Below are 25,280 nucleotides of genomic sequence, written 5' to 3'. Positions count from 1 at the left end.
AACCTGGGATCCGAGCCGTGTCTGCCACCTATACCACAGCTCACAGCAATGCCAGATCCTTAACCCACTGAGTGAGGCAAGGGATCAAACCTGCAACCTCATGGTTTCTGATCGGATTCCTTTCCTCTGCGCCATGACGAGAACTCCCAATCTGGAATCATTCTCAATATAAAACGTATTTTTCTATGATGTTTTAATACATTCCCATGTTTAGAATATACAATTTTATTTAGTTTGTTAGATTCTATTATTAACTGTATATCTCTGTGGGTGTTTTTCTCTCTGTGTGTGCACACTACACTATTCTTTCCAGGTTCTCAAGTTAGAATTATGACAAATTTTTGAAATTTAATTTGGAAACTTTCTAATTTTGGAAGCCATTCAAATACTACAGAAATCACTTGTTTGTTTATTTCCTGACACCCACCCCCTTTACACTCACAGCATGTGGACTTTGCAGGGCCAGGGATTGAACCCAAGCCACAGCGGTAACAATGCTGAATCTTTAACTGCTGGGCCACCAGGGAACTCCACATTTTTTTTGTATTAGATTTTACCTCAAAATTATCTAAGTCATGTTTTGAGGGGCTATCTTTCTTTGTTTTTAATTATCTTTTCAACAATTTCAATAATTATTTTCTTCAAACTTTCTTTCACTTTTCCAATATCTATTTTTATTTAAAAGCGACAGTTTCATCTAGTATTTCAAATGGATCTGCACACATTTGTATACACAGGGCTCTTTAAAAATACAGATGACTAGAGAGCTCAGACTTACATTTACAGAGTTCCCTTTGTGGCTCAGCGGAAATGAATCCAATAGGAACCATGAGGTTGCATGTTCATTCCTTGGCCTCGCTCAGTGGGTTAAGGATCTGGCATTGCCATGAACTGTGGTGTAGGTTGCAGACGCAGCTTGGATCTGGTGTTGCTGTGGCTGTGGTGCAGGCCAGCAGTTGTAGCTCTGATTCAACTCCTAGCCTGGGAACCTCCATATGCTGCGGGTGTGGTCCTCAAAAGACAAAAAAGACAAAAAAAAACCCACCATAAAATTCTTCTGAATATGTTTGCATACTTTTAAATATTAATTTTTATTGTTAATAAAAAATAATAATATTTTTAAAATGTATTCTTTGTTAAAAATTACTTTAAAATGTATTCTTTGTTAAAATTATTTTGGCTGTTCTTTTGTTATTGTGAAGTTTTGTGGAGTTACAGTGTGGCTTATATATTTTCTATTTTGAGGATTTGATAGATGTTTTTCCTGTGACCTTATTGAAATCACTTTTGCTATGCTGAGGTTTACAAAGAACACTTAGGGTCTGTTTTGTAGGTAAATAGTTTGTTGTCTAAATACACACATGCACACACATGCACACATACATTCTATAATAAAAATAAAACTTGCTGCGATATTTAAAATTTTCAATTGTCATTTACATTTCATCTCATTGGTATGTAAGTTTCTGAGAAAAATATGTTAAGATCTACTTTCATTGTGAAATATGTAAAAAATTCATCTCTAGTGTTTTTCATTTTGTACATTTTATATTATGTCGCAAGTTGCATAAAGTGCTACATTTACTTTGTACTTATTGATTTTGTTTTGTTTTGCTTTTTGCTTTTTTAGGGCCACACCTGAGGCATATGGAAGTTCCCAGGCTAGGGGTCAAATCTAAGCTGCAGCTGCTGGCCTACACCACAGCCACAGCACCACAGAATCTGAGCCATGTCTACAAACTCCACCACAGGCAATGCCAGATCCTTAACCCACTGAGTGAGGCCAGGGATCTAACCCACATCCTCAAGGATACCAGTCGGATTCTTAACCCCCTGAGCCACAACAGTATGTTGTATTTTTTAAAGGAATTTGAAAGCATCCTTTTTTCAACTTTATTTATTTATTCATTTACTTATTTTAGGGCCGCACACATGGCATATGGAAGTTACTTGCAGGATCCGAGCCGTGTCTGCGACCTACACCACAGCTCACCTCAATGTTGGACCTTAACCCATTGAACAAGTCCAGTGATCAAACCCGCATCCTCGTGGATACTAGTCAGGTTTGTTACCCCTGAGCCACAATGGAAACTCCCCTTTTTTCAACATTAATAGGTTGTCTGATATTAACACTGATTCTTTCATTTGTTTTCAATTGCCTGTTCATTTCAGTTCATACATTTAGTTTTTCAAACTTTCTCTTATAAAAGACTATTTTTTCCCCATTGAATACAAAATTCTAGTCTGTGAAATGGATTAATGTAGTCCATTTACATTTATTTTGATAAATATGCTTTTTTTCTGAATTCTGCCATCATGTTTCATTTTTAAATTAATTATACCTTCTAGCTGACCCTTGCATAACTATCTTGTGGCCTGCACTCTTCCTGATCTCTCATTATTCCTGAGAGTGTTTATGCTATTTCAAGTGTACAAGCGAATTGCTAAAAAGAGCTAACTTTTGCCTATTTTCTAATATTTATGTTTCTCTTTTTTCTTTTTTAAAGTAGATGCACACCAAGCAAGGCTCATTTCTATCATCCAGAAAAAGTCCCTGAACCTATTTTCATTCAATTCTCCAACCCCCAGAGGCAACCACTGTTCACAATTCCATCACAGTAAACTAGTTTTACCTCTTCCAGAACTTCATGAAAGTGGAAAACTGTAAATACTCTTGGCACTGGTATCTTCTGCTCAGCATAACATTTTTAAGCTATATCTATGTTGTTGCTATTCCATTGCTTTTTATATTGCTGAGTATTATTCTGTTGTGTGGATAGTACACCCTTGTTTTACAGCTTTAGATTTTAATTGGAATTTTGTTAAACTTGGGGAGCATTGCCATCTCAACAAAACTGAGTGTTCTGGTCCATGAACACAGTATGTCTGTAATTTCCCTCAACAATAAAAATATTGTTTTACACCCTCAATGTACAGAGTTTACAAACAGTTTATTAAATTTATACCTAAGTATTTTATTTTTATAGGACCTCCGTTTAGGAATACAAATACACATAAGTTATATCATTTGATGTCTATATTCATTTCCTAAGGCTGTTGCTGCAAATCACGACAAACTAGATGGCTTTCAACAAGAAAAATGTATTAGTTCTACAGGGCGCAAGCCCAAAATCAGGATGCTATCAGGGCCACAATTCCATTAAAACCTCTACCAGGGAATCCTTCTTTGCCTTTTCTAGCTATTGGCAGCTCTTGGCATTTCTTTGCGTATGAGGGCACAACTCTGTCAATACCTGCCACTGTTTTCACATGACGGTCTTTCTGTGTATCTGTGTCTTCTTTTCTCTTTTAAGGACTTAGTGCCCTCTGTAATCCAGGTTGATGTCAGTGGAATCCTTACCTTAATTATAGCTACAAACACTCTTTTGTAATAAGGTTACATACTGAGGTTCTAGAAGGATATATCTCTTTTGGGGGGCTTAATTTTCCACCCACTACAATATCAGACCATGGGTTATTTAGCCTCTGTTCAGTTTTTTCTTTTCTTTTTTTTGGTTATTCTTTGCCTCCTTCTCGATCATGTGTATTGCCTATTTTCAAGATTACTAATCTTTTCTTCTACATTTGACAAAGTTTAAGTCCATCCGGGAATGTCTCATTTCAGTTACAGACAGATGTAGAATTTTTTTATTCTTTATATAGTTCATTTTTCTGTTGATATTAACTATGTGTCCTTTCATTATGTCAACCTTTTCCCTTAAATCCTTAAACACATTGTTAATAGCTGTGTTTGCTAAGTCCGACATCTTTGTCAACTTTGGGGATATTTCTGTTGACTTTTTTCTCAAGTGATTTACATTGTGTACTGTCTGTTGTATCTTCTACATTACTAAAACTCTAGATTATTCTGTCTTCATTAAAAGATTGTTTAATTTTTTCAGCAATTTATTGACAGTTTAGCGTAATCTTGCCAAAACTTTGTTTTAAGCTTTTTTAAGGTAGGTCTAGAGTTTCCATTACACTAGGCTTAAGGTACCTCTACTCTTAATAGCCTTTCTTGAGTTTCAACTGAATGCCCTATATTTTTCATTAAATTTTCCTTATTTTGGCAGAATGCTAATGTCTCTCAACACTATCACCTTTAGAGTCTCCATTAAGCTCACAATCTTCCACTAATTGTTTATTAGGTATTGCTAGGTATTTGTACAAATGATGTTTATTTATTTATTTATTTTTCTAGAGAGCACTGGTGGCATATGGAGATTCCTGGGCTAGGGGTCAAATCTGAGCTATAGCTGCCGACCTATACCACAATCACAGCAATGCCAAATCTGAGCCACATCTGCAACCTACACCACAGCTCACGGCCACACTGGATCCTCAACCCACTGAGTGAAGCCACGTATCAAACCTGCATCCTCATGGATACTAGTCAGATTCGTTTCTGCTGGGCCACGACGGGAACTCCCAAATGAAGTTTAAAATTCAGCTAAAGGTTCAAGTGGACCCCTATGCATATTTCTGAGTTCCTTTCCTGCGCTGATGCCTCCTTTCCGGTACCCTGCATCACAAATTTTAGTTGTTTCAGGAGCCTTGAATTCCAGTATTTCCTTCCTAAAGTTGACAGAGCTGTTCACTATTTGGATTCAGTTTCCCTTTTCCACAGGGGAGAAGGTCCTCATAGGCAGATATGTGAAGAAGTGGAGAGATCACCTTGAGTGTTGCTTTTCTCTCAAGGATCACAGTCCTAGGCTGTCTGTTGTCCAATGCCTTAAAATACTTGCTTTATGCTTTTTGTCCAATTTTATCCTCTTTTTAAGGGTGTGAAAACTAATCTAATGTCCATTCTGTCATTTCTGGAATTTGAATTTCCCTGTGTTATTCACTTATGTTCCCTCAGTACATGTTTGATGAATTAATTAACATTCAATTTGCATCTATTTATATCCCCCAATCATCCTTATATTATTAATTATCACATAATGAATGTAGAAATTAAAAATTATAGTAATATACACATACATAGTATTAAACACTGAAGAAGAGTGTCTGGTATCATTTGAGTAGCATAGAATGAATGGACATTGTTGAATTGTTGTACACGCTTTTCGTAATCAGCAGTTACTCAGAATATGCCCCACTCTGTGCAAGTTATCTACAATTATAATAGGCCAAGAAGCCACTGATGTTGGGTGTTTTTTTTTTTTTTTAATTTTTTTAGGGCTGCACCTGCAGCATATGGAAGTTGCCAGGCTAAGAATTAAATCATAGCTATAGCTGCTGGTCTACACCACAGCCATAGCCACGTGGATCCAGGCTGCATCTGCAACCTACATGCCACACTGGATCGTTAACCCAATGAACCAGAGATCAAACCCATGTCCTCTTGGATACTAGCTGGATTTGTTACTGCTGAGCCACGACAGAAATCCTTTTTTTTTTTTTTTCAGGGCTGCACTTACAGCATACGTAAGATCCCAGGCTGGAAGTCAAACTGGAGCTGCAGCTGCCGGTCTACACCACAGCCACAGCACTACTAGGTCCAAGCCATGTCTGCCACATACACCATAGCTCATGGCAATGCCAGATCCTTTAGGCTGAGAGGGGTCAGGGATCAAACCTCATTGTCATGGATATAGTCAGGTTCTTAACCCACCGAGCCACAACAGGATCTCCAATGCTGCTTTTCATCTCATTAAAACAAAACAAACTGACCTGTTCCTTTGAGCTTTTTATACAGGGATATAACTAAATAACACAACAATCGGTAATTACACATTCCACATATTTTACCTTAAACATACTATTTCTTATATTCAGCTAGTAAGCAAATTCTGAGTCATGCTTCAATCAAGAAAGAGCAAGACTTTTACCTTAAGAAGAAATCTGCCCAGGGAAGTCAGAAATCCTATAAAAGACCTGGAAGTGCAGTAGCAGACACTGGTCAACCTATTTTGGATGAGGAAACCGTGTCTGTACCCAATATAGAAGAAAATGCCAGCACACCACAGCAGGTAATTTACATTTAAAAGAATTACTCAGTGTCACTGATCGTAAAAATGTAATATATATTGAAACAATTATTTTCCTAAAATTATTAATGTTTAATGCTTTTTATGTGCAGTGCCATTGGTATATAAGCAAAATTGAATTACTGACATTTTCTCTGTGCCAAGACTTTAAAATATGTGATAAATTTGTTACACTAACAGATAGATGTTATTATCTTACATTACATATTAATAAAGAGGCTATGTGACTTTTTCAAAGCCATATGTTAATAAAAACTGAATTGCATGTGCCTTGAATTGAAGAAATAAAGGACAGTGCATAAATTTTAAAGCAATAAAAGAAAACATGATCTCTCCATTGGGCAAGAAAATTAATTAATTAATTAAAATAAATAAAAACAGAATGTCAGAAATAAGTCCTAATAAGACAGTAATTACAATAAATACAAATGGATTATTTATCAATTAGAAGGATAAAATTTTAAAGATAAAAAATGACTACTGTAAGTAGTCTAGAAGTGACGCTTTAAAGCACAATGGCACAAAAAGTTTAAACTTCAGCCAAGAGAGATGGGATGATATTTTAATGTTCTAATACATAGATAACAATGGAGGATATTATAAAAGTAAGAAGACTAAAACAAATTACGTGTGATAATAACTTACACATAGACACCTCACTGCCCAGACTCAAATAAAAAGCAAAAACTAAGAGAACTATAGAGAAAGATAAATTAACAATTCATAGTTGAATATTTTAACACACATCTCTCAGAAACTAGTATACCCAAGCTGAAAAACAAAATACATTTGATCGTTATGATTTGAAATATCACCATAAGCTTAATCCTTTAGCTATCTATATAGAGCACTTCACCTAATAAAAATATAATGTACTTTTTCATAGAACACACAAGAAGCCTCAATAAAAATCAAACTATATTGTGTAAGTGTTATCTGAACATAATGCAATAATATAGAAATTGATAATTAACAACTTATTTAAATGTGGAAACAAAGTCAGATACACTAACTAGTACTTTAAAAAATCATTAAAAAAGAAATTGTGAAATACAGGGAACTCACTAAAAATAAAAAAGCACAAATCAAAATTTGTAAGCCACTTCTAAAGTAACATTCAGTGGAATGTTGACTTTTAAATTAATTCATCAGAAAGTATGAATGATAAAAACAAATGAGACAAGCTATTGAAACAAAAAGTTAGAAAAAAGAGTAAAAGAATAACTCAAAAAGAAAAAATTTTAATAAAAATAAGGGTAGAAATTGACAAAATAAGGAACAAAATTCAGGGAGATTAATAAACCTAAGCTTTTTTACAATTAATAAAATAGACATGCTTCTTGCATGACCAGTCAAGTAAGAAAAAAGAAAGAAAATATAAATAAATCAAATACAGAATAAAAAATAATAGGATGGAGGTGTAAGTGCAAACAACAACCTTTTTTTAAATTAAGTATTATATACAACTCTATGCTAGTAAACTTAGAACTTAGAAAAATTGTTTTAAATATAAAATTTCAGGGACAGGGGAAAGAATGGGTAGCTGCTTCACCAAAAAATAGAAAATATGAAATAAGAAGAGTAAATAAGAATAATAAAACCACAATGATAATCAAAATCACATCCTTTCCAAAAAAGCCATAGACCCAACTGACCGTAGGATAGATCTAATAGACTTTTGAGGAATAAATTGTTCTAGAAAACAGAAAAACAATACAAACCTTCCAATCCTTTTTAAGAGAAGAATGTAATTGTTTCCAAACTTGATGAGTAACAAAAGTAAAATAAATAAACCTTATGTGGAAACATAAATGAAAAAATTATAAATACTGGCACACATGCTGGTAAGTATTGATGAGGATGTGAAGATAAACTTTCACAGACTGTGCTGTTACGAAATTTAGGAGAACATCAGGCAGGATCTAAATTATTATTGTATGATCCAGAAAAATATGCACTTACGTGCTTAAAATAATAAATTATTAGGCACACACTATGTTTATTTTTATTGTTTGTGCTTAAACCCTGCATTTTCTATCACAGGTATACAAGTATATTATACAGTGTTTGGTGTTATATAACAGTTGGCCTCTCACTGAAAGTCAGCTGATGTTTGTTCAAGCACTAAAAGACTTAGAGAAAAATGATAGCAAAGGTATGTCACCCTATACGTCATTCATATGTTTTATATCTGAGATAAATATTTAATAGTAAATGTATCAGGTGATTATCAAAACATTTCTGCTTACAATTTGTACTTTGATCCAGTGGCATTTCTTGTTAATTGATTACATGTTTCAGAATCTTTACTGTGTGGTTTATAAAACCCACAAATATATGATTTTTTGGCCTAGTTTAAACTAATTTTCTCCACATCATAAAAATTACTTAATGACCAAGAAATGTACAGGAAACCTTTCTAGTTATGAAATTATGTTTGTCCAAGTTGTTGAGAAAGTATAACACTAAAAATACCTTTTTTTAGGGCCTCACCTGTGGCATATGTAGGTTCCCAGGCTAGGGGTCCAATCAGAGTTACAGCTGCTGGCCTACACCACAGCCACAGCAATGCCAGATCTGTGACCTATACCACAGCTCACGGCAACACTGGATCCTTAACCCACTTAGTGAGGCCAGGGATGAAACCCACTTCCTCATGGATTCTAGTCAGGATCATTAACGAAAGAGCCACAGAGGGAACTCCTAAAAATACATTTTTAAAAAATATTTAAAAGAAGGAAAATCTCCTACTGAAGAAAGATTAAGCTTTATTTTTTCAAAATGTAAACTATTCTCAATATTCCTGAGCAGAAAATAATAGTTTGATGTTTCAGATTTTTAAAAATCTCACATAGCCTCTACTCCTAAACTTTAAATCACATTATGCAATATAATAATTAAACCTGAACTACTTCATCAGCTAGTTTAATTAATTAATTAAAATAAATAAAAACAGAATGTCAGAAGTAAGTCCTAATAAGACAGTAATTACGATAAATACAAATGGATTATTAATCAATTAGAAGGATAAAATTTTAAAGTTAGATAAAAAATGACTACTGTAAGTAGTCTAAAAGTGACACTTTAAAGCAAAATGGCACAAAAAGTTTAAACTTCAGCCAAGAGAGATGGGATGATATTTTAATATTCCAATACATAGATAACAATGGAGGATATTATAAAAATAAAAGAAAGACTGAAACAAGTAAATGTGATAAGAAGAAGAATATTTTCAAGGTATATCCTTTTCAAATTGTAAGCAAGATTGCCTAATCATAAAAAATAACATGTGTACATTATTCTAAAAATAAAACTATACAATATAGTCCATGAAGAGACTTAGATCTGGATTGTGTAAGCTGTCGATAAATGTCATTCAATGTACAGCCCTCTGGTGCACAAAAGTTTTATAACTGTGCCTTGACTTCTAAAGGTGTTGCTGAAATCTCAGCTGCCTCTGTACACCGATGCCAAATAGAAACTCGGAGACAGAGTTGGAAGAAACAGAAAAAGTAGCTTTAATTGCCAGGCAAAGCAGGAACACAGCAGGGGTCACAGCAGGCTCATGCATCCAGGACTGTGCCCCTCTTGGAGGGGACAGTGAGGAGTCTTACAGTGTTCAAGGAGCAGGGCATGATCAACTCACAGACATTTTCCTGATTGGTTGGTGGTGACGTAATTGGGAGTCAGCATCACCAACCTTCTGGGGTCTAGGTGTTTGCAGGCAGCATCCAGTTGACTTTTTCCATCTGGTGAGAGCTTCAGCACCTGCAAAACAGCTCCAAGGACATGAATATTATCTATAGTCCATGAGGAAGAACTAAGGTCCTTGACTTTGTTGAATGACTAAACTATTATTATTCTGTCTTGTTTTCCTTTTTCTCTGTATTATCTCACTTCCCTGATTAAATTGATTCTTCAACTAAAGTTTTTCTATAGACAAAAAGGCAGTTGAGGACATGAGTAGAGGCCCACTCTGGGAAGGTCTCCCAGGGTCCTGCTCGGTTACAATGGGTGGAACAGTTCTCGGAGCTTTCTGAAATGGTGTTCCCAGGTTATAATCTTCAGTCTGGCTCGAGTATAATTTTCCATTTCTTTCTTAGATCAACTGATTAATTTTTCATTTATACTATATAACCAATAATTGTGATCTTTACTATTTACTCCAAAGAGTTGAAAACTGAAAATTCTGGTTTAAGATAGTGACACAGGAGGCTCCTAAACTCATCACCTCCCACAGACAAGGACCAAGGAGCAATCCCTCTAGAAAGAAACCCAGAAACTAGCTGATGAACTCCTACACATCAGGCAAATGAGAAAAAACTCACCCTAAAAAGTGTTGGAAACGTTGAGATATACTCTCGCCATAATCCCACCCCCAGCACAGCAACATACAATTGGAAGGGAACTCACAACTCCCAAAGCAAGAGGTTTGAACCAAATATCTAGTGCCCCAGCTAGTAAAACTTCCACATAAGTCACTGGCACCTGGTCCTAAAAGCCAGTGGGGCTTATGTCTATAAGATCCACAGGACTGTAGCAAACAGAGATAGTTCTTAATAGGCTTACAAGGATGCTGTGGCCACCAAGGCTCAGTGCAGAGAAAGCAGACAGAAATATCCATCTCCTAGTTCTTCCGAGAAAGAGATCTATTTGCATACTTTAAAAGCTGCTGCCTGAGGATTTGGTTTCCAGTTAGCATACAATCCAGGGGCTGACTGCAGTTCTACCTGAGGAAGACAGGACAGGCTGGCCGGTGCTATCTCCATGCTTTTCTTTGGGTCTGAGCCAGATTGCCAATGTCTTCCTGAAACGTGCCTGGCACCCTGACTTTCGCAGCTGCCACTCAGAAGATGCACTCCTTGATTGCCTGGCTCTGGTAGCCAGCAAGGATTGCATTTTGGGACCCATGAGTCTGTGGTAAACAAAGAAAATGTTCTTAAGCAGCTGTCCCCTCCGGGCTTGGCACAGAGGGAGCAGACAGAAAAGCTCATCTCCCAGTCTTTCCCTGAAAGGTCTATTTGCATATTTAAAAGCTGCTGCCTGAAGATCTGGCTTCCAATCCAATATTTTTAAAATGTTAATACTACACACCGCTGTGTATAGATTCAATGCAATCTCTATCAAAATTAGTGGCATTTTTGATAGAAAAAATGAAATCCTAAAACTCTTTATTGAAAGATCCTGTATAGCCACAGCAATCTTTTTTTTATATATATATAATTTTTTTATTTTCCCACTGTACAGCAAGGGGGTTAGGTTATCCTTACATGTATACATTACAATTACATTTTTTCCCCCACCCTTTCTTCTGTTGCAACATGAGTATCTAGACAAAGTTCTCAATGCTATTCCGCAGGATCTCCTTGTAAATCTATTCTAAGTTGTGTCTGATAAGCCCAAGCTCCCGATCCCTCCCACTCCCTCCCCCTCCCATCAGGCAGCCACAAGTCTCTTCTCCAAGTCCATGATTTTCTTTTCTGAGGAGATGTTCATTTGTGCTGGATATTGGATTCCACTTACGAGTGATATCATATGGTATTTGCCTTTGTCTTTCTGGCTCATTTCACTCAGTATGAGAGTCTCTAGTTCCATCCATGTTGCTGCAAATGGCATTATGTCATTCTTTCTTATGGCTGAGTAGTATTCCATTGTGTATATATACCACATCTTCCGAATCCAATCCTCTGTCGATGGACATTTGGGTTGTTTCCATGTCCTGGCTATTGGGAATAGTGCTGCAATGAACATGTGGGTGCATGTGTCTCTTTTAAGTAGAGTTTTGTCTGGATAGATGCCCAAGAGTGGGATGGCGGGGTCATGTGGAAGTTCTATGTATAGATTTCTAAGGTATCTCCAAACTGTTCTCCATAGTGGCTGTGCCAGTTTACATTCCCACCAACAGTGCAGGAGGGTTCCCTTTTCTCCACAGCCCCTCCAGCACTTGTTATTTGTGGATTTATTAATGATGGCCATTCTGATTGGTGTGAGGTGGTATCTCATGGTAGTTTTGATTTGCATTTCTCTTATAATCAGGATGTTGAGCATTTTTTCATGTGTTTGTTGGCCATCTGTATATCTTCTTTGGCCAAAGCAATCTTAAGGAAAAAAAAAGAAGTCTGAAGACACTACGATTCCTGATTTCAAACTTATAGTAAACAAAATAGTATGGTATTGGCATTAAAAAAGATACGTATACCAATGGACAAAATTGAGAGCCTAGAGATAAACCCTCTCATGAATGGTCAGTTAATTTTTAGCAGCGGAACCAAGAATACACTATTACACAACTCAGGTTTGGCTGCTCTGCCACTTGAAAATCAATACCTGAGAGGCAGTTGTTGGTAGAAAGGAAAGTTGATTTTAATGAGAATGCCAGCAATCTAGGGAGAAGGCAGCCTCATGTCCCCCCAAAAACCAACTCCAAAGATTCTTCTCAGCCATGAAAGTTTTTAAAGGTAAAAGGAGAAGTAACCTCAGTTAATCACTGAGATAGGGGATCAGACTCGTAGCATCTCCCACTGTGTGCAGGCTACTCTTCCTGATCTTTCTTTGGATGCTATCTTGTTCATACAGTTTGGAGATTACTGAAGGAGAAACTAGGGAAGAGATCTAGTCATTTGTTAATTACTTATTCTCCATTTCTACTTCTTTGGTCCAGGAAAGAACCAACAGGTTAGGCAAGGTATTATGTGATCAAAAGATTTGAAAAGTGTGCTTGAGTCAGAGATGAGTAGAGTGTGGGCATGCCTTGTTGAAGGTTAGTTACAATATATCTTTGCTAAAGTGACAAGAGAAAAGGGGTTCCCTGACGAAGGTGGTTTCCTGCAAAGAGCTGCTTACAATACACAGGAAAAGGATGGTCTCTTCAATTAATGGTGCAGGGAAAACTGGAAAGCCACATGCAAAAGAATGAAACTGGATCCCTATCTTACACCATACATAGAAATCAACTCGAAATGGATTAAAGACTTGACTATAAAGCCTGAAATCATAAAACCCATAGAAGAAAACACAGGGGATAAAATCCCTAGCATCAGTCTCCACAGCGATTTTTTTTTTTTTAGATTTAATATGGAAAGTACAAGCAACAAAGGCAGAAATAAACAAGCAGGACTACAACGAACTCAAAATGTTCTGCATAGCAAAGGAAACCATCAACAAAATGAAAAGCAACTTAGGGGATGGGAAAAAGATATTCACAAATCCTATATCTGATAAAGGGTTAATATCCCAAATATGTAAAGAATTCACAAAACTCAGTATCAAAAAAAGAAACAATTCAACTTAAAAAAAAAATAGACAGAGGACCTGAATAGACGTTTTTCCCAAGGAAGATATACAGATGACCAACAGATACATGAAAAGATGCTCAGCATCACTAGTCATCAGGAAAATGTAATTCAAAATCACAATGAGATATCACTTCAGGATTGTTAGAATGGCTATTACCGAAAAGGTAAGAGATAGCAGGTATTGGCGAGAACATGGAGAAGGGGAGTCCTCGTACACTGTTAGTGAAAATGTATATTGGTGCAGCCACCATGGAAAACAGTATAAAGTTTCCTCAAAAATTTAAGACTAGTAGAACTGCTGTGACCTAGCAATTCCACTTCTGGGTATATATCCTAAGGAAATGAAATCATTATCTCTAAGAGATATCTGCACCTCCATTTCATTGCAGCATTATTTACAATAGCTGAGACATGGAAACAACCTAAGTGTCCATTGATGGATGAATGGATAAAGAAACTGTGGTATATATACACAGTGGAATATGATTCAGCCATAAAAAATGAAGAAAAACCTGCCTTTTGCAGCAACATGAGTGACGCTTGAGGACATTATGATAAGTGAAAATTAGTCAGACAGAGAAAGACAGATGCTACCTGATCTCACTTATAAGTGGAATCCAATAATAGAATCCACAGAAACATAGAACACATTGGTGGTTGCCAAAGAGGTGGTTGTGGGTATAGAAAATGAGTAAAGGTGGTAAAGAGGCACAAACCTCCAGTTATAAGATAAATAAGTCCTGGGAATGTAATGTACAGTATATGTTTCTCAAGTTCAAGTTGTCCAGCACGAGTAGATTTTCAGTATCTGAACACAATATAATAATTTATGAACTAGGCTAATGTCAAATGTAGATCTTGGTTATGGTACAACACTGATAATGTGACAAGTTTTTTTCTATAATCTGTATTTTTAAAATTTTTAAAATTATACTTGATTTACAATGTTTCGTCAATTTCTACTATACAGCAAAGTGACCCAGTTGTGTGTGTGTGTGTGTGTGAGTGTGTGTGTAGACACACACTCTTTTTCTCATATTATCCTCCATCATGTTCAGGAAGTTAGCATTAAGTGAAGAAATACAGATAGAGTCTAAACTACTATACATTGGGCTACCTAAAACTGGGTTATGAATCACCTGCAAAATTAGAATAACTCCTATATTATGTATTAATGCCTCTCTTTCAAAGTTGTGAAGATTCAAAATAATATATATAGTTCTTAGAACCTAGTAGCACTTCAAAAAATAGTTTCTTCATTATTTGTATTCCAACTAGAGAATAAATCTTTAGAAGTAATTATGTCTTCTTTTTTGACATCATGTTTGATAATTTTATGTGTGAATGAGCAGCTATTAAAATTTAATGAGAACTTGGGTCACTTAATATATTTTTTGCTGAAAGTAGTGAAGAAATTCAGAATTGAATTGTATTTAAAATGAACTAGGAAAATTTTCTATTTGAATAAATATGTTGGCCAATCTTTTGGAAAGTTAAGTGATTTTTGAATTCATATAACCATTCTCTAATTACGTGTTCATAAATGTGTTTTTTTAGGCAGCCAATTTGCTTAAATTAAAACATGTGAATATGTCCACTTACATTTGTCAATTGCATTTACCTATAATCTTTAACCTTAAGGTTGTGATATATTTTAGAAAAAATAAATTATTAATGTCCTCAAAATATTAGCTTACTATTCAATTACAAATATTTTATTTCAAACAGAAATTGGTCGTGTTTTTTTCAGTAGTACATTAGTAAACTAATTTAAGATTTTATGTAAATTAAATGGAAACTTTGCCCTGTATACTGATTTAAACTCAATGTTTAATTTATTTGAGAAAATATAATTTAATTTTTTTTTTAAATGTACATCTTTATAACCCATGATAAAATGTAAAGCCTGAAACTTGGCTATGTACAATCTAGGATATTTCTATTACAAAATTTTAGGAAGTCTGGCCTCTGGTTAACATGAAGCAACAGTGCCACCTTTAGTATAATTCAATACCTAAGTTTTATTCTCCTTACTTTCTGGAGAATCTTGAGCATGTAGAAGTGATATCATCTGCCTTCGTATATAATTAGTAGTGTTGTTATTTTAAAGTCCTTCTGTGTTGCTAGTCTGAACATTTGAAGTTCTAATCTAGTTGCATTAAATGTAAGCTTTGTAATTCTCAAAAGTACTCAGTTTCAAGCCTCACTACTAATTTTATTAGCAGGATTATAACACTATTTCTTTAACTCAAATATTATACTGTAGCTTTTTCTTAGGCATAATGCATGCATGGTGTATCCAAATCAAGATCTTCGAAGATATCAAACATTGTAGATACTATATATATTTACTATACCCACATATATACACATATGTGTGTGTGTGGGGGGGGGGTTATATTTACCAAGTGTGATTGCACTTGGTTAAATGTATACTTTGTTCTAAAGTTTTCTAGTTTAGAAATTATGTTAATGTTCAAATCCCAACCAGATTACCTAAACACTAAATTTTGATCATAAAATAAAAATTACATTTCTGTAATTTTTATAAGTTTTATTGCTCACTGAAGGTCTCTGTCTACTGTATCCTGGACATCTGTAAGATAAGGTAAGAGGAAAGCTAAAGGCATTATGCTAAAGGTCTTGTCAAGTTCATTTCATCAGCAGATGCTCCCTGAGCACTTCCTCTCTGAAGGGGGTATATTAATGTATTCCAATGGTCATTTCCTCTAGAGTTCCTCAAATTACATGAATATGCAATGAGGGGATCACATTTTTAGCAATTTTTGAACTAGGTAGGATATTTATTCTTGAATCTTACTGTTATATATGCTCCCAACACATACAGATTCCCTATAAAACTTTACATACTAAAGTTAGACCATCTAATAATGAGTATATACTATGAGTATATACTATGAGTTTCACCCTATAGTAGGTGAAATTAAGAATTTAAAATGAAGTACAGGGAGTTCCCGTTGTGGCTCAGTGGTTAACGAACCCGACTAGCATCTATGAGGACATGGGTTCGATCACTGGCCTTGCTCAGTGGGTTAAGGATCCCGCATTGCCGTGAGCTGTGGTGTAGGTCACAAACGTGGCTCAGACCTGGCATTGCTGTGACTGTGGTGTAGTCGGGCAGCTGTAGCACCAATTCAATCCCTGGGAATCTCCATACGCCACAAGTGCGGCCCTAAAAAGCAAAAAAATAAAATAAAATGAAGTGTATAATGATATTCTGGCCTTCAATGAACTTGTAATTCGTGGGAGAAAAGGTTACCATACTGTAAGCCACTGAAAATATGGAAATTATTTTATTCTCCATATTAATAATGTAAAGGAGAATACTATACACCCATGTGTGTCTGACACTGTAGTAAGTGGTCACATATATAAACTTGGATATTAGAATATGCTAATTTGAATGGAATCAAATATGCCTAAATATATGACTCCAACATTAAGAACTATCAGGGAGTAAGAAAAGAAAGCCCTAGAAATACCTAATGGGGAAGCTTGAGATTCCATTTCATCTGACGTTTGTTGCCATCTTAAAACCCTAGGGTATATTATACTAGGTAAGATCTTATTTTAAATGTTCTATATTGATTATCTAAAGCCTGTGGGCCTGGTGTTAGTTTCTCCATTATGCAGAAGAGGAAACTTAAACTCAGTGAATCAGGGAGTTCCCTTGTGGTGCAGTAGGTTAAAGATCCAGTGTTGCTGCAGCTGTGGCACAGGCTGCAACTATAGCACAGGTTTCATCTCTGGCCTGGGAACATGTGGCAGGTGTGGAAAAAAACAAAAAACAAAAATCCTCAATGAATGTGATGAACAAGGTTAACCTATCCAGTGACTGATCCAGGATTTGCTTTTAAGTTATTCGATTATTTGGCCAAAGGGTTTTTCCCTAGCATGACACTTTCTCAGTAGCTGGGATTGTTGGCAGAAAGGCAAGTTGCACCCTTATAAAATCATGGTGTTTATAGTCTGGTGATAGTCTGTACTGTAGTCATACACGGTATATTCCCAGTTTGAAATCAGCTAATAACTGGCACCAAGTAAAAATAAAATCTAGAGTCTTCCAATTACTATTTTCCTTTGACAATGCGATAACTTACAAGATTCCAGATTAGAAAGGGACTGACATGTCCTCTCTACAATTATTTGAATTCTGATTCAACTTATCAGTGCGGAGAACCTGTGTAAATTACATAATCTCTCTAAACCTGCCCTTCTGGGATGCTTTGAGAATTAAAAGAGAAAGACATACAGTAGGGAGTCAACAAATACTATTTGCCCCCTCAATACTTGCACACCTGTTAGGAAGAATTAATACAACATAAAGCGAAACCCTTCGTGTTGAGAAAAAGTAATTATATCCTTCTAAATGGAAATCAGTTGTTCTCTAAGTGCAATCCTTGGATCAGCAGCCTCAGTACCACCTGGGAACTTGTTAGAAAGCAAATTTGGGGGCTCCACCCCATACCTACTGAATAAGAAACTTTAGTGGGGAGGGAGTGCCCAGAAATTTGTCTCTAAACAAGCCCTTTAGGTGATTCTGATGCAAGCTAAAGTTTGGGAATCACTCTTGTAAAGGAACCTTCGGCTTCAATGAATTCTAAATCTTTAGTTTCTTCCTTTCAGCCCATCCCTTTGCAACATTTACTTCTAACAAAAAGAGGAAGCTGTATACATTTCTTAAAGCAGCATTTCTCAAAGTATGAATCGGAACCATTTGAGGTCGTTTTCAAAGATGTACATTCCTGGGCCCCACATGCAACTAAGAGGTTAGTTAGATTCTCTAGGGGTTAGGCTTCAAGATCTACAGTTTATAGGCTCCCTGGGTGATTCATACATTCACCAAATTTGTGAATTGCTTGCATTACAATAGGCACAGCATTGCTGGTAACAGAGTTGTCTGGCAGCACAAGGTGAAGAGAATGAATTCTTCTGCTCGAGTTTTTATGATGCTGTATTAGTTAGCCCTGGCCACAAACAGATCTCTAAAGTAGAGTTAACTCCTAACTTTGCTGGCGCTGAAATATCAGGGACGTGGGTTTTACGGGGGCAATAAGCTGAGGAGGTAGCTGAGGCCGCTGAGACTGGTCAAAGCCCAGTTACCTCACATCAGGTTTAAGATGGTGAGCTGGTGCTGCACCATCTGGATGAAGCAGAGGCAGCATGAGGAGACTTGGCAAGGAAGCAGCACTTCATGCATGGGCTCCCATTTCCGTGCAAGTAGGGTTTCTTCAAAGTTTTGGTTTAACCAAGAATATCAAAGAGCCAAAGAGAAAAGGACATGTCCTTTCCAGTCTCTCTGCATTCTATCCTAAGTGTCTGATAAAAGGTGATTTTATTGTGTGGCTTCCTATAAGAATCCTGTCTTCATTTCTTCTTTTTTCTTCTCTTGATTCAGTTTTTATGGCTCATCATTTCAACCCTTACGCTTCATTCCCACTCATTTAAGTAACCTTATTGTCTTCCTGTGGTCTCATTATTTTTACTTTTCTGCAGTCCATTTTTTACTTTGCCTACTTAATCGCACTCAAGAGCTGAGCTGTTTAGAATGGAATCTCACCTTCCTCCGCAGAGCTTTTTGATATTTCATGCTCTTATGACAAGATCCCCAGGGGACCACGAGACACCTACATGAATTCTCCATTCTCTCAGACAAACTGCATGCAGAGGTAATTCAGAAGGTTCAAATAAGAAAAGAAATCCAGGAGGACATCAATGGAAATTTCAGAAAAAGGACTCCAAAATTTAACTCTTACATAAAAACAATGAAAAAACTGGCAGAGATGATCAGGATCAACTTTTCACAATTCTAGAAATTAACAAAGGCTTAATCCAAGAAAAATAGCCATTTCCCTTTAAGTGCAACAAGCTTTAAGGCATTTTTACTTGTCCCAGCCCCATCCCCATTCCCTTGTTTCCAACACAGCAGTAGCCTTGAAAACTAACAGCCTGTATTCCTTTTTTTTTTTTTTTTAAGGGCCACAACCACAGCATAAGGAAGTTCCCAGGCTAGGGGTCAGATTGGAGCTGCAGCTGCCAGCCTATCCCGCAGACACAGAAACCCAGAATCCGAGCCATATCTGTGACCTACACCACAGCTCACGGCAACGCCGGATCCTTAAACCACTGAGCGAGGCCAGGGATCAAACTTGAATCCTCATGGATGCTATTTAGGCTCATTACCACTGAGCCACAACAGGAACTCCTAACAGCCTGTATTCCTCTTTCAAAGCCTCATTCCCAGAAAGACAAAAACTGAATGAATTTGTCACCAACAAATCTGCCTTTGAGAAGGTTCAAATAAGAAAAGATATCCAGGAGGACATCAGTGGAAATGAAGGAAGTCATTCAGGCTGAAATCAAAGTACACAAGGCAGTAACTGTATCCACATGAAGAAATAAAGTGCACCATAAGAGAAATTTTAAAATACTTAGAGGTGAATGAAAAACAGCAACATACCAAAACTTATGAGATGCAATGAAAGCAGTACTAAATGGGAAATTTATAGCTAAAATGCTTATATTTAAAATGAACAAAGTTCAATAACTTAACCTTCCACCTTAAAAAAGAAAAAAAAAAAGAACAAAACAAGAAAACCAGAAAAAAAAAAAAAAACTAAGCCCAAAGTAGGCAGAGGGAGAATAATAACTATTAAAGCAGAGATTAATCAGTTCAATACTGTACAAGAGATACTAATCAAGGCAGTTAGACAAGAGAATGAACTGAGAGCATCCAGATCAGAAACAAATTACATAGCAGTGACCACTGCATAACCTTATGAATAAACCAACACCCGCTGGTTTATGTACTTCAATGATGAGTTTATGTGTGTGAATTATTTCTCAGTTGTATGAAAGGGAGTTACACACACCTTTATAAAAGGTCTATATGTTTGTTTACTTGTTTTAAAAAAAAAAATCCAAATGCCTTAGACTAACCGTTTTTCTTTGACTTCTTTCCCTTTTTTCCTGCATGACACGCTTATATTGCCATAGCATGACTCATTGGTTTCCTTTTTTTTTTTTTTCCTAGCACATGGAGAGAAACATGAGGAATTAATTACCTTGGGAAGCCCTGATTCCCACATTATTAGTGAGGGACAAAAATCTTCAGGGACTTCCAAAACAAGGAAAGGCAAAGAAAAGTCTTCTGAGAAAGAAAAGCTAGCCAAAGAAAAACAAGCACCTCGCTTTGAGCCTCAGGTGGGTGTGATGCTTTTTATTATTGGAATCACTTAATAAATTTAAGCTCATTGGGTCCCTATTTGCCCATCTCTTTTGAGGGGAAAAAAAAAAAAAAACCTGTGCCCTCTTTTCAGCAATCTTCTAGATACTTTAAGGACATGCCTTGGATACCTTATGCAAGCAGTCTTCCTTCATTTACTATCAAAAAGCATTAATTGGAGTTCCCATCATGGCTCAGCAGTGGCCAACCTGACTGGTTCAAAGACTCAGGTTCAATCCCTGGCCTTGCTCAGTGATTTGGGGATCCACTGTTGCCATGAGCTGCGGTGTAGGTCACAGACTTGGCTTGGATCAGGCATGGCTGTGGCTGTGACGTAGGCCAGCAGCTGCAGTTCTGATTCGACCCCTAGCCTGGGAACTTCCATGGGCCGTGGGTACAGCCCTAAACAGAAAACAAAAAACAAAACAAACAAAATGCATTAATTGAGCTTTTAATGTGTAAGACACTGTTTGGGGGACTTGGGTTTCTAATATTAATACTACACAGTCCATATCTTCAAAAACTCACAGTCTAATGGAGGAGACTGAAGGTAAGGAGAGTTGTAATGTAGATAGGGTTTGTACAGTGGTAGAAAGGGTAGGAACCCATTACAGCCTCTGCCTAGAGGAGAACTGAACTGAGTCAATGAACAAAGACACATTGAGGCCAAATCCAACACAGTCTGGTTTTGTGAATCAGTAAGTATAAGACAGGAGGCTGGAAGGGCGAGAGTGAGATGGAGGGGAGCCTTTAAACCTGGTCAAAAGGCTGGAACTCCTTTGTACTATCCAGGGTCCTGAAATACAGATTTTTTTTTTTTTTTCAGGGCCAATTAAGTATTTCCAGTGATTAGGGGTAAGGAAGAGTATGTGGGTGGTGAATCTGAAGCATGAAAGCACAATCCAAAAGACACTCAAATTCGAGTTATTTAAAACGCTGAACTCAAAACAAATTAGCTGTAAGGACAAAGTCTTCCTGTCATTTGTGATCACAGCTTAGGCTACACAGGGCTGGAAGGTGGGAGAGAGGGGCTTTAAAAAGTGTAGTGAAATGATCATATTTACATTTCATGTACCTTGATGACTTTTAAGGGTATGAAATTAAGAGGGAAAAGACGAGAGATGAGAAAACCATCAGAAAGCCTTCAATAGTCCAAAGAGTACAAGCTATAGCAGATACAGGCCAAAGAAAGGAAGAAGAGGAAAGAATCAGCTAGGAAATAAACTGGGTATGTAATTATTAATCCAAAGTGGATGGTAAGCAACAAGAAAGAACAAAGGCTATCTGCCACCTTGATTAACTAAATAGACTGTTGGTAGCACGAGTAAAATAGACACTAAAGAAAAATTAACAAATTAGGAAATGATGACTCAGTTTTCTCATACTCAAGAAATGGGGGAAAAAAAGCCATCCACCTGCATTTCCAAGATTTAATTTCTTAGCTATGTTAGAATATATACCTTTGGAAACATTGAGAAATAAATAAGCTTAGCTCAACTTCCACTGGTGGCAGAAGGAATCTGAGGAGCTGGTGCTGGGCTGCTGCTCTTCTGCTTGTGCTGAAAGCTCAGCTGATGCAGGCCAGCTCCAGTCCAATGTCAATGCTAGGAAAAAGTGAGTTGCCGCTGCTACGGAGGCTGTTTCAGCCTACATCCCATAATGCAAAAGGCATTTTGGGGGAGTAGAGAATCAAGCAATTGCATATGCTATGCTCACATAAACATTACCAGGGGACAAGCCACATCAATCTACAAAGAGGATTTTGTATATTCAAAATAAAGTGTAAATAGACCAAAAGTGAAGCATGTACTTGAAGTAGCACTGTTACTCTCCAAGCAACCCTTGCTTTACGTATTGAAATTTGGAAACTTAGCACTTCTGCTCCCAAGGGACTTAGAAAAGTAAGCATTCACATGTCACCCTTGAACTTTGTTTCAAATGTTATTTTTGGTAATCAGCATGAAATGATTTAATTTTTAGCTCAATTTAAGCCCAGTTCTCAAATACTAAGAAGAGTATCAGATAGTGACTGATTAAACCAGAAAAATGTTCAACACACCATCCAATCTCTGAAAAAACAGAAAGGAGAACTCATAGTATAATGATAAAGAAATAATAAAGACTTTTTCATTACATGAATAATTTAACTACAAAATTTGGAAAGTCACTCTACTTTTTATCAAATCCTATTCATTCATACCCACAAAGTAAGGAAAAACTTATTTACGTAAAAAAGGAAAATAAATATTTTCAGGACAAATCGGAAATTGAAGATAGAGACATTGAAGAAGAGAAGAGGTGATTCTCTGGATGCTGGTGTCCTGACTGATAAGAAGCCAGGCCTAGAATCTTCTTTATATGCTGCGGACAAGCCTGCAGGTCCCAGGGAGTCACCTGAGGCTTTTCTAGTTTCTACCAAAGTACCGCTAACTCTCTCATCCCACCAAAGGTGTACAAGCTTTAGAAGGTAGTTGAATTGGTGGACTTGTTACCAAATTAAGGTGTGATTCAGTCCGAAGAAGAGGAAGAGGCAGTTAAAACTGAGCAGACTATTAGCAAAGACTAAAATAGAGAGAAGAAAAAGCGTTTATCTCTTCAACAAGAAAAGATGGCCAGGTGAGTACTGATGACAGAACCCGGGCATCCGTTCGGGCATTAAGAACAACTGACCCAAAGCTCTGCATTAAGGGTGGAAGAACTGACTTTTCATCTTCAAAATTTTCCTGAGGGAAAAGGAGCGGCTGCCAAGAGTAGAGTTATTCTGTTTTTATTGTGACTGAGACAAATGAAGGATGGCATTCTTCCAGCTGCAGTTAGAGATATTTTTGCTTTCATTTGGCTATGTGAATCCATTGAAAGGAAGAGGAATTCCAATTTGCACAACTGATGATGGAAGAACAAGGAGTGTGGTTGCTCTTCAGATATTGTGGAAATCAGTTGAACTCACTCAGAGCCCAGTTTATTAGCACTTTGACTGCATCCGTGGAGGAAGCAGAGGTACCAGATTAGCTTTCATGTTGAGCGTCTTCCATGTGTCCCCCGGGATGAAGGTGAGGAACTTTATCAAAAATCAGGATGAGATGTGTTTCCACAAAATACTGTTGGAACAAATGAGTCAGGCAGTCAAACTCGGGGAAATACTCTTAAGGATAGAATGAGATATACACTGATGATTGAAACAGCCAGAAACCCCGGAAGCCCTAAGGTAGCTGCAGTAAGTGCCATGATACACAGAGGGGTAGCACTAACAGCTTTTGTGTTCAGAAAGTACGGTCATTTTCTGGGACTCAGCTCTTACTAGTTGGAAGGCCATTGGTATAAGATGTGGCAGGCCGTTAGAGCTACATCTGCTGCTCCAGGCTACTTTGCAGAGTGTGTATTTGGAAGAGGATCTTCATTAAGATGGAGGTTTGCTTCTTCAAAACCCCTCAGCAGTAGCAATGCATGAGTGTAAATGTCTCTGGCTAGACATCCCCTTAGAGTGCCCAGTATCCCATAGGAGAAACACCATGACATATACAAGCCGGAAAACCAGTATCTCATGTCATCAACGCTGCTACAGACACAGAAGAAATCCATATAATACTTGATGATCTATTACCTTCTGACACCTACTTTAGTTCAGTCCTGCAATATGCAGAAACGTACCTCTAGTGAAAGCTGAAACAAAAATCTGGATATGATGCAGTTAAGAGGGTTGAAGTACATAGAAATAAAGAAAAAAATGAAAATACTTATAAAAATATTGTCAAGAAAAAACAATTCTACAGAAAATGAACCACTGGATAAAACCAGAAACTGACATGGATGAAGATCTTTTCAAAATTGTGAAGAATATGTGCATATTTTCAAAAGTGAAAGCCTGTTCAGAAGATCCAGCAATTTTAGTAAGGAACTGGGAGATTCAGTATGAGCTGACTTTGGAATATTCATGAATTCTTGGGAATCTTGACTAAGACAAAGTTTGGACCACCTTGTGAAGCACAACGGATCTGTTTGGTTATAGAATTCATATGGGAATTGGGTTTTATGACATAAATAGGAAACTAAGCTTTAGGATTCTTAGTACTGTGCTAGTTGGCTTTAGTAGCCATAGGCCTTATATTATTTGATGTTTAAAATGTATTCACATATGTGCCAAACAGGAAACTGAAAACTATCATATTATCCTTTGTCTTTTTTATTTAGTCACCATAATCATGTTGAATTTATTGGATAACTGATTTTATTTCATGTGGAAAAGTTAATTTCTTCGTAAATTTACAGTACTTATGTTCTCACCAGCTGCATTCTACCATCCAAATATTTCTAGTGTAATACCATCTAAACAAATGCAGAAGTATGGAATGTTCTCTGTCAGATTACAATTATGTCTGAAATATAAAAGAACCGAAAAACGCTTTTTACTCCAAATGTGTTCTTTCAACATTGTTTGGTTGAGAAACATAGGTGAAGCTCCATTCAACCACTTTTTTTCTCTTGAAACTTCAAGATCGTGCTGTGGGTTAACTTTTCTAGATGTAGCTCCAGTTAATCATTTACTGTTATAAAATCAATTATTTGATTAATAATTAAGCTTAGTTCAATAAATAAATCCTTGTAAGACATGTGGCCCCTCCATTAGCCCTTCGTAGTCTTCCCTGCCCTAATCAAAACTGGATCCCAGAGAAGGTTCTGATAAACTCATTTTTCAAGCAATATAAACGATGGGAAAAGCTTATGTACTGTGTTTTAAAAGGAAGCCAT

The 25,280-nt window shown here is 36.7% G+C and overlaps 1 protein-coding gene and 1 pseudogene across 1 annotated transcript in view; both read left to right on the top strand.

The window, feature by feature from the left end:
• The window catches only part of ADGB (androglobin), a 160,083-nt gene that overhangs the window by 121,394 nt on the left and 13,409 nt on the right, over positions 1–25,280 (top strand). The window contains exons 28-30 of the mRNA XM_047769989.1: positions 5,782–5,975; positions 8,037–8,148; positions 20,343–20,512. Of these exons, the coding sequence (XP_047625945.1) occupies positions 5,782–5,975; positions 8,037–8,148; positions 20,343–20,512 (476 nt within the window). The remainder of the gene's footprint in view (positions 1–5,781; positions 5,976–8,036; positions 8,149–20,342; positions 20,513–25,280) is intronic.
• On the top strand, positions 21,069–24,469 carry LOC125121431 (calcium-independent phospholipase A2-gamma-like; annotated as a pseudogene).

The sequence above is a fragment of the Phacochoerus africanus genome, chromosome 2, assembly GCF_016906955.1.
Source record: "Phacochoerus africanus isolate WHEZ1 chromosome 2, ROS_Pafr_v1, whole genome shotgun sequence".
NCBI lineage: Eukaryota > Metazoa > Chordata > Mammalia > Artiodactyla > Suidae > Phacochoerus > Phacochoerus africanus.
Note: the sequence above shows the minus strand (reverse complement) of the source record. Positions and strands in the feature narration are given on the sequence as shown.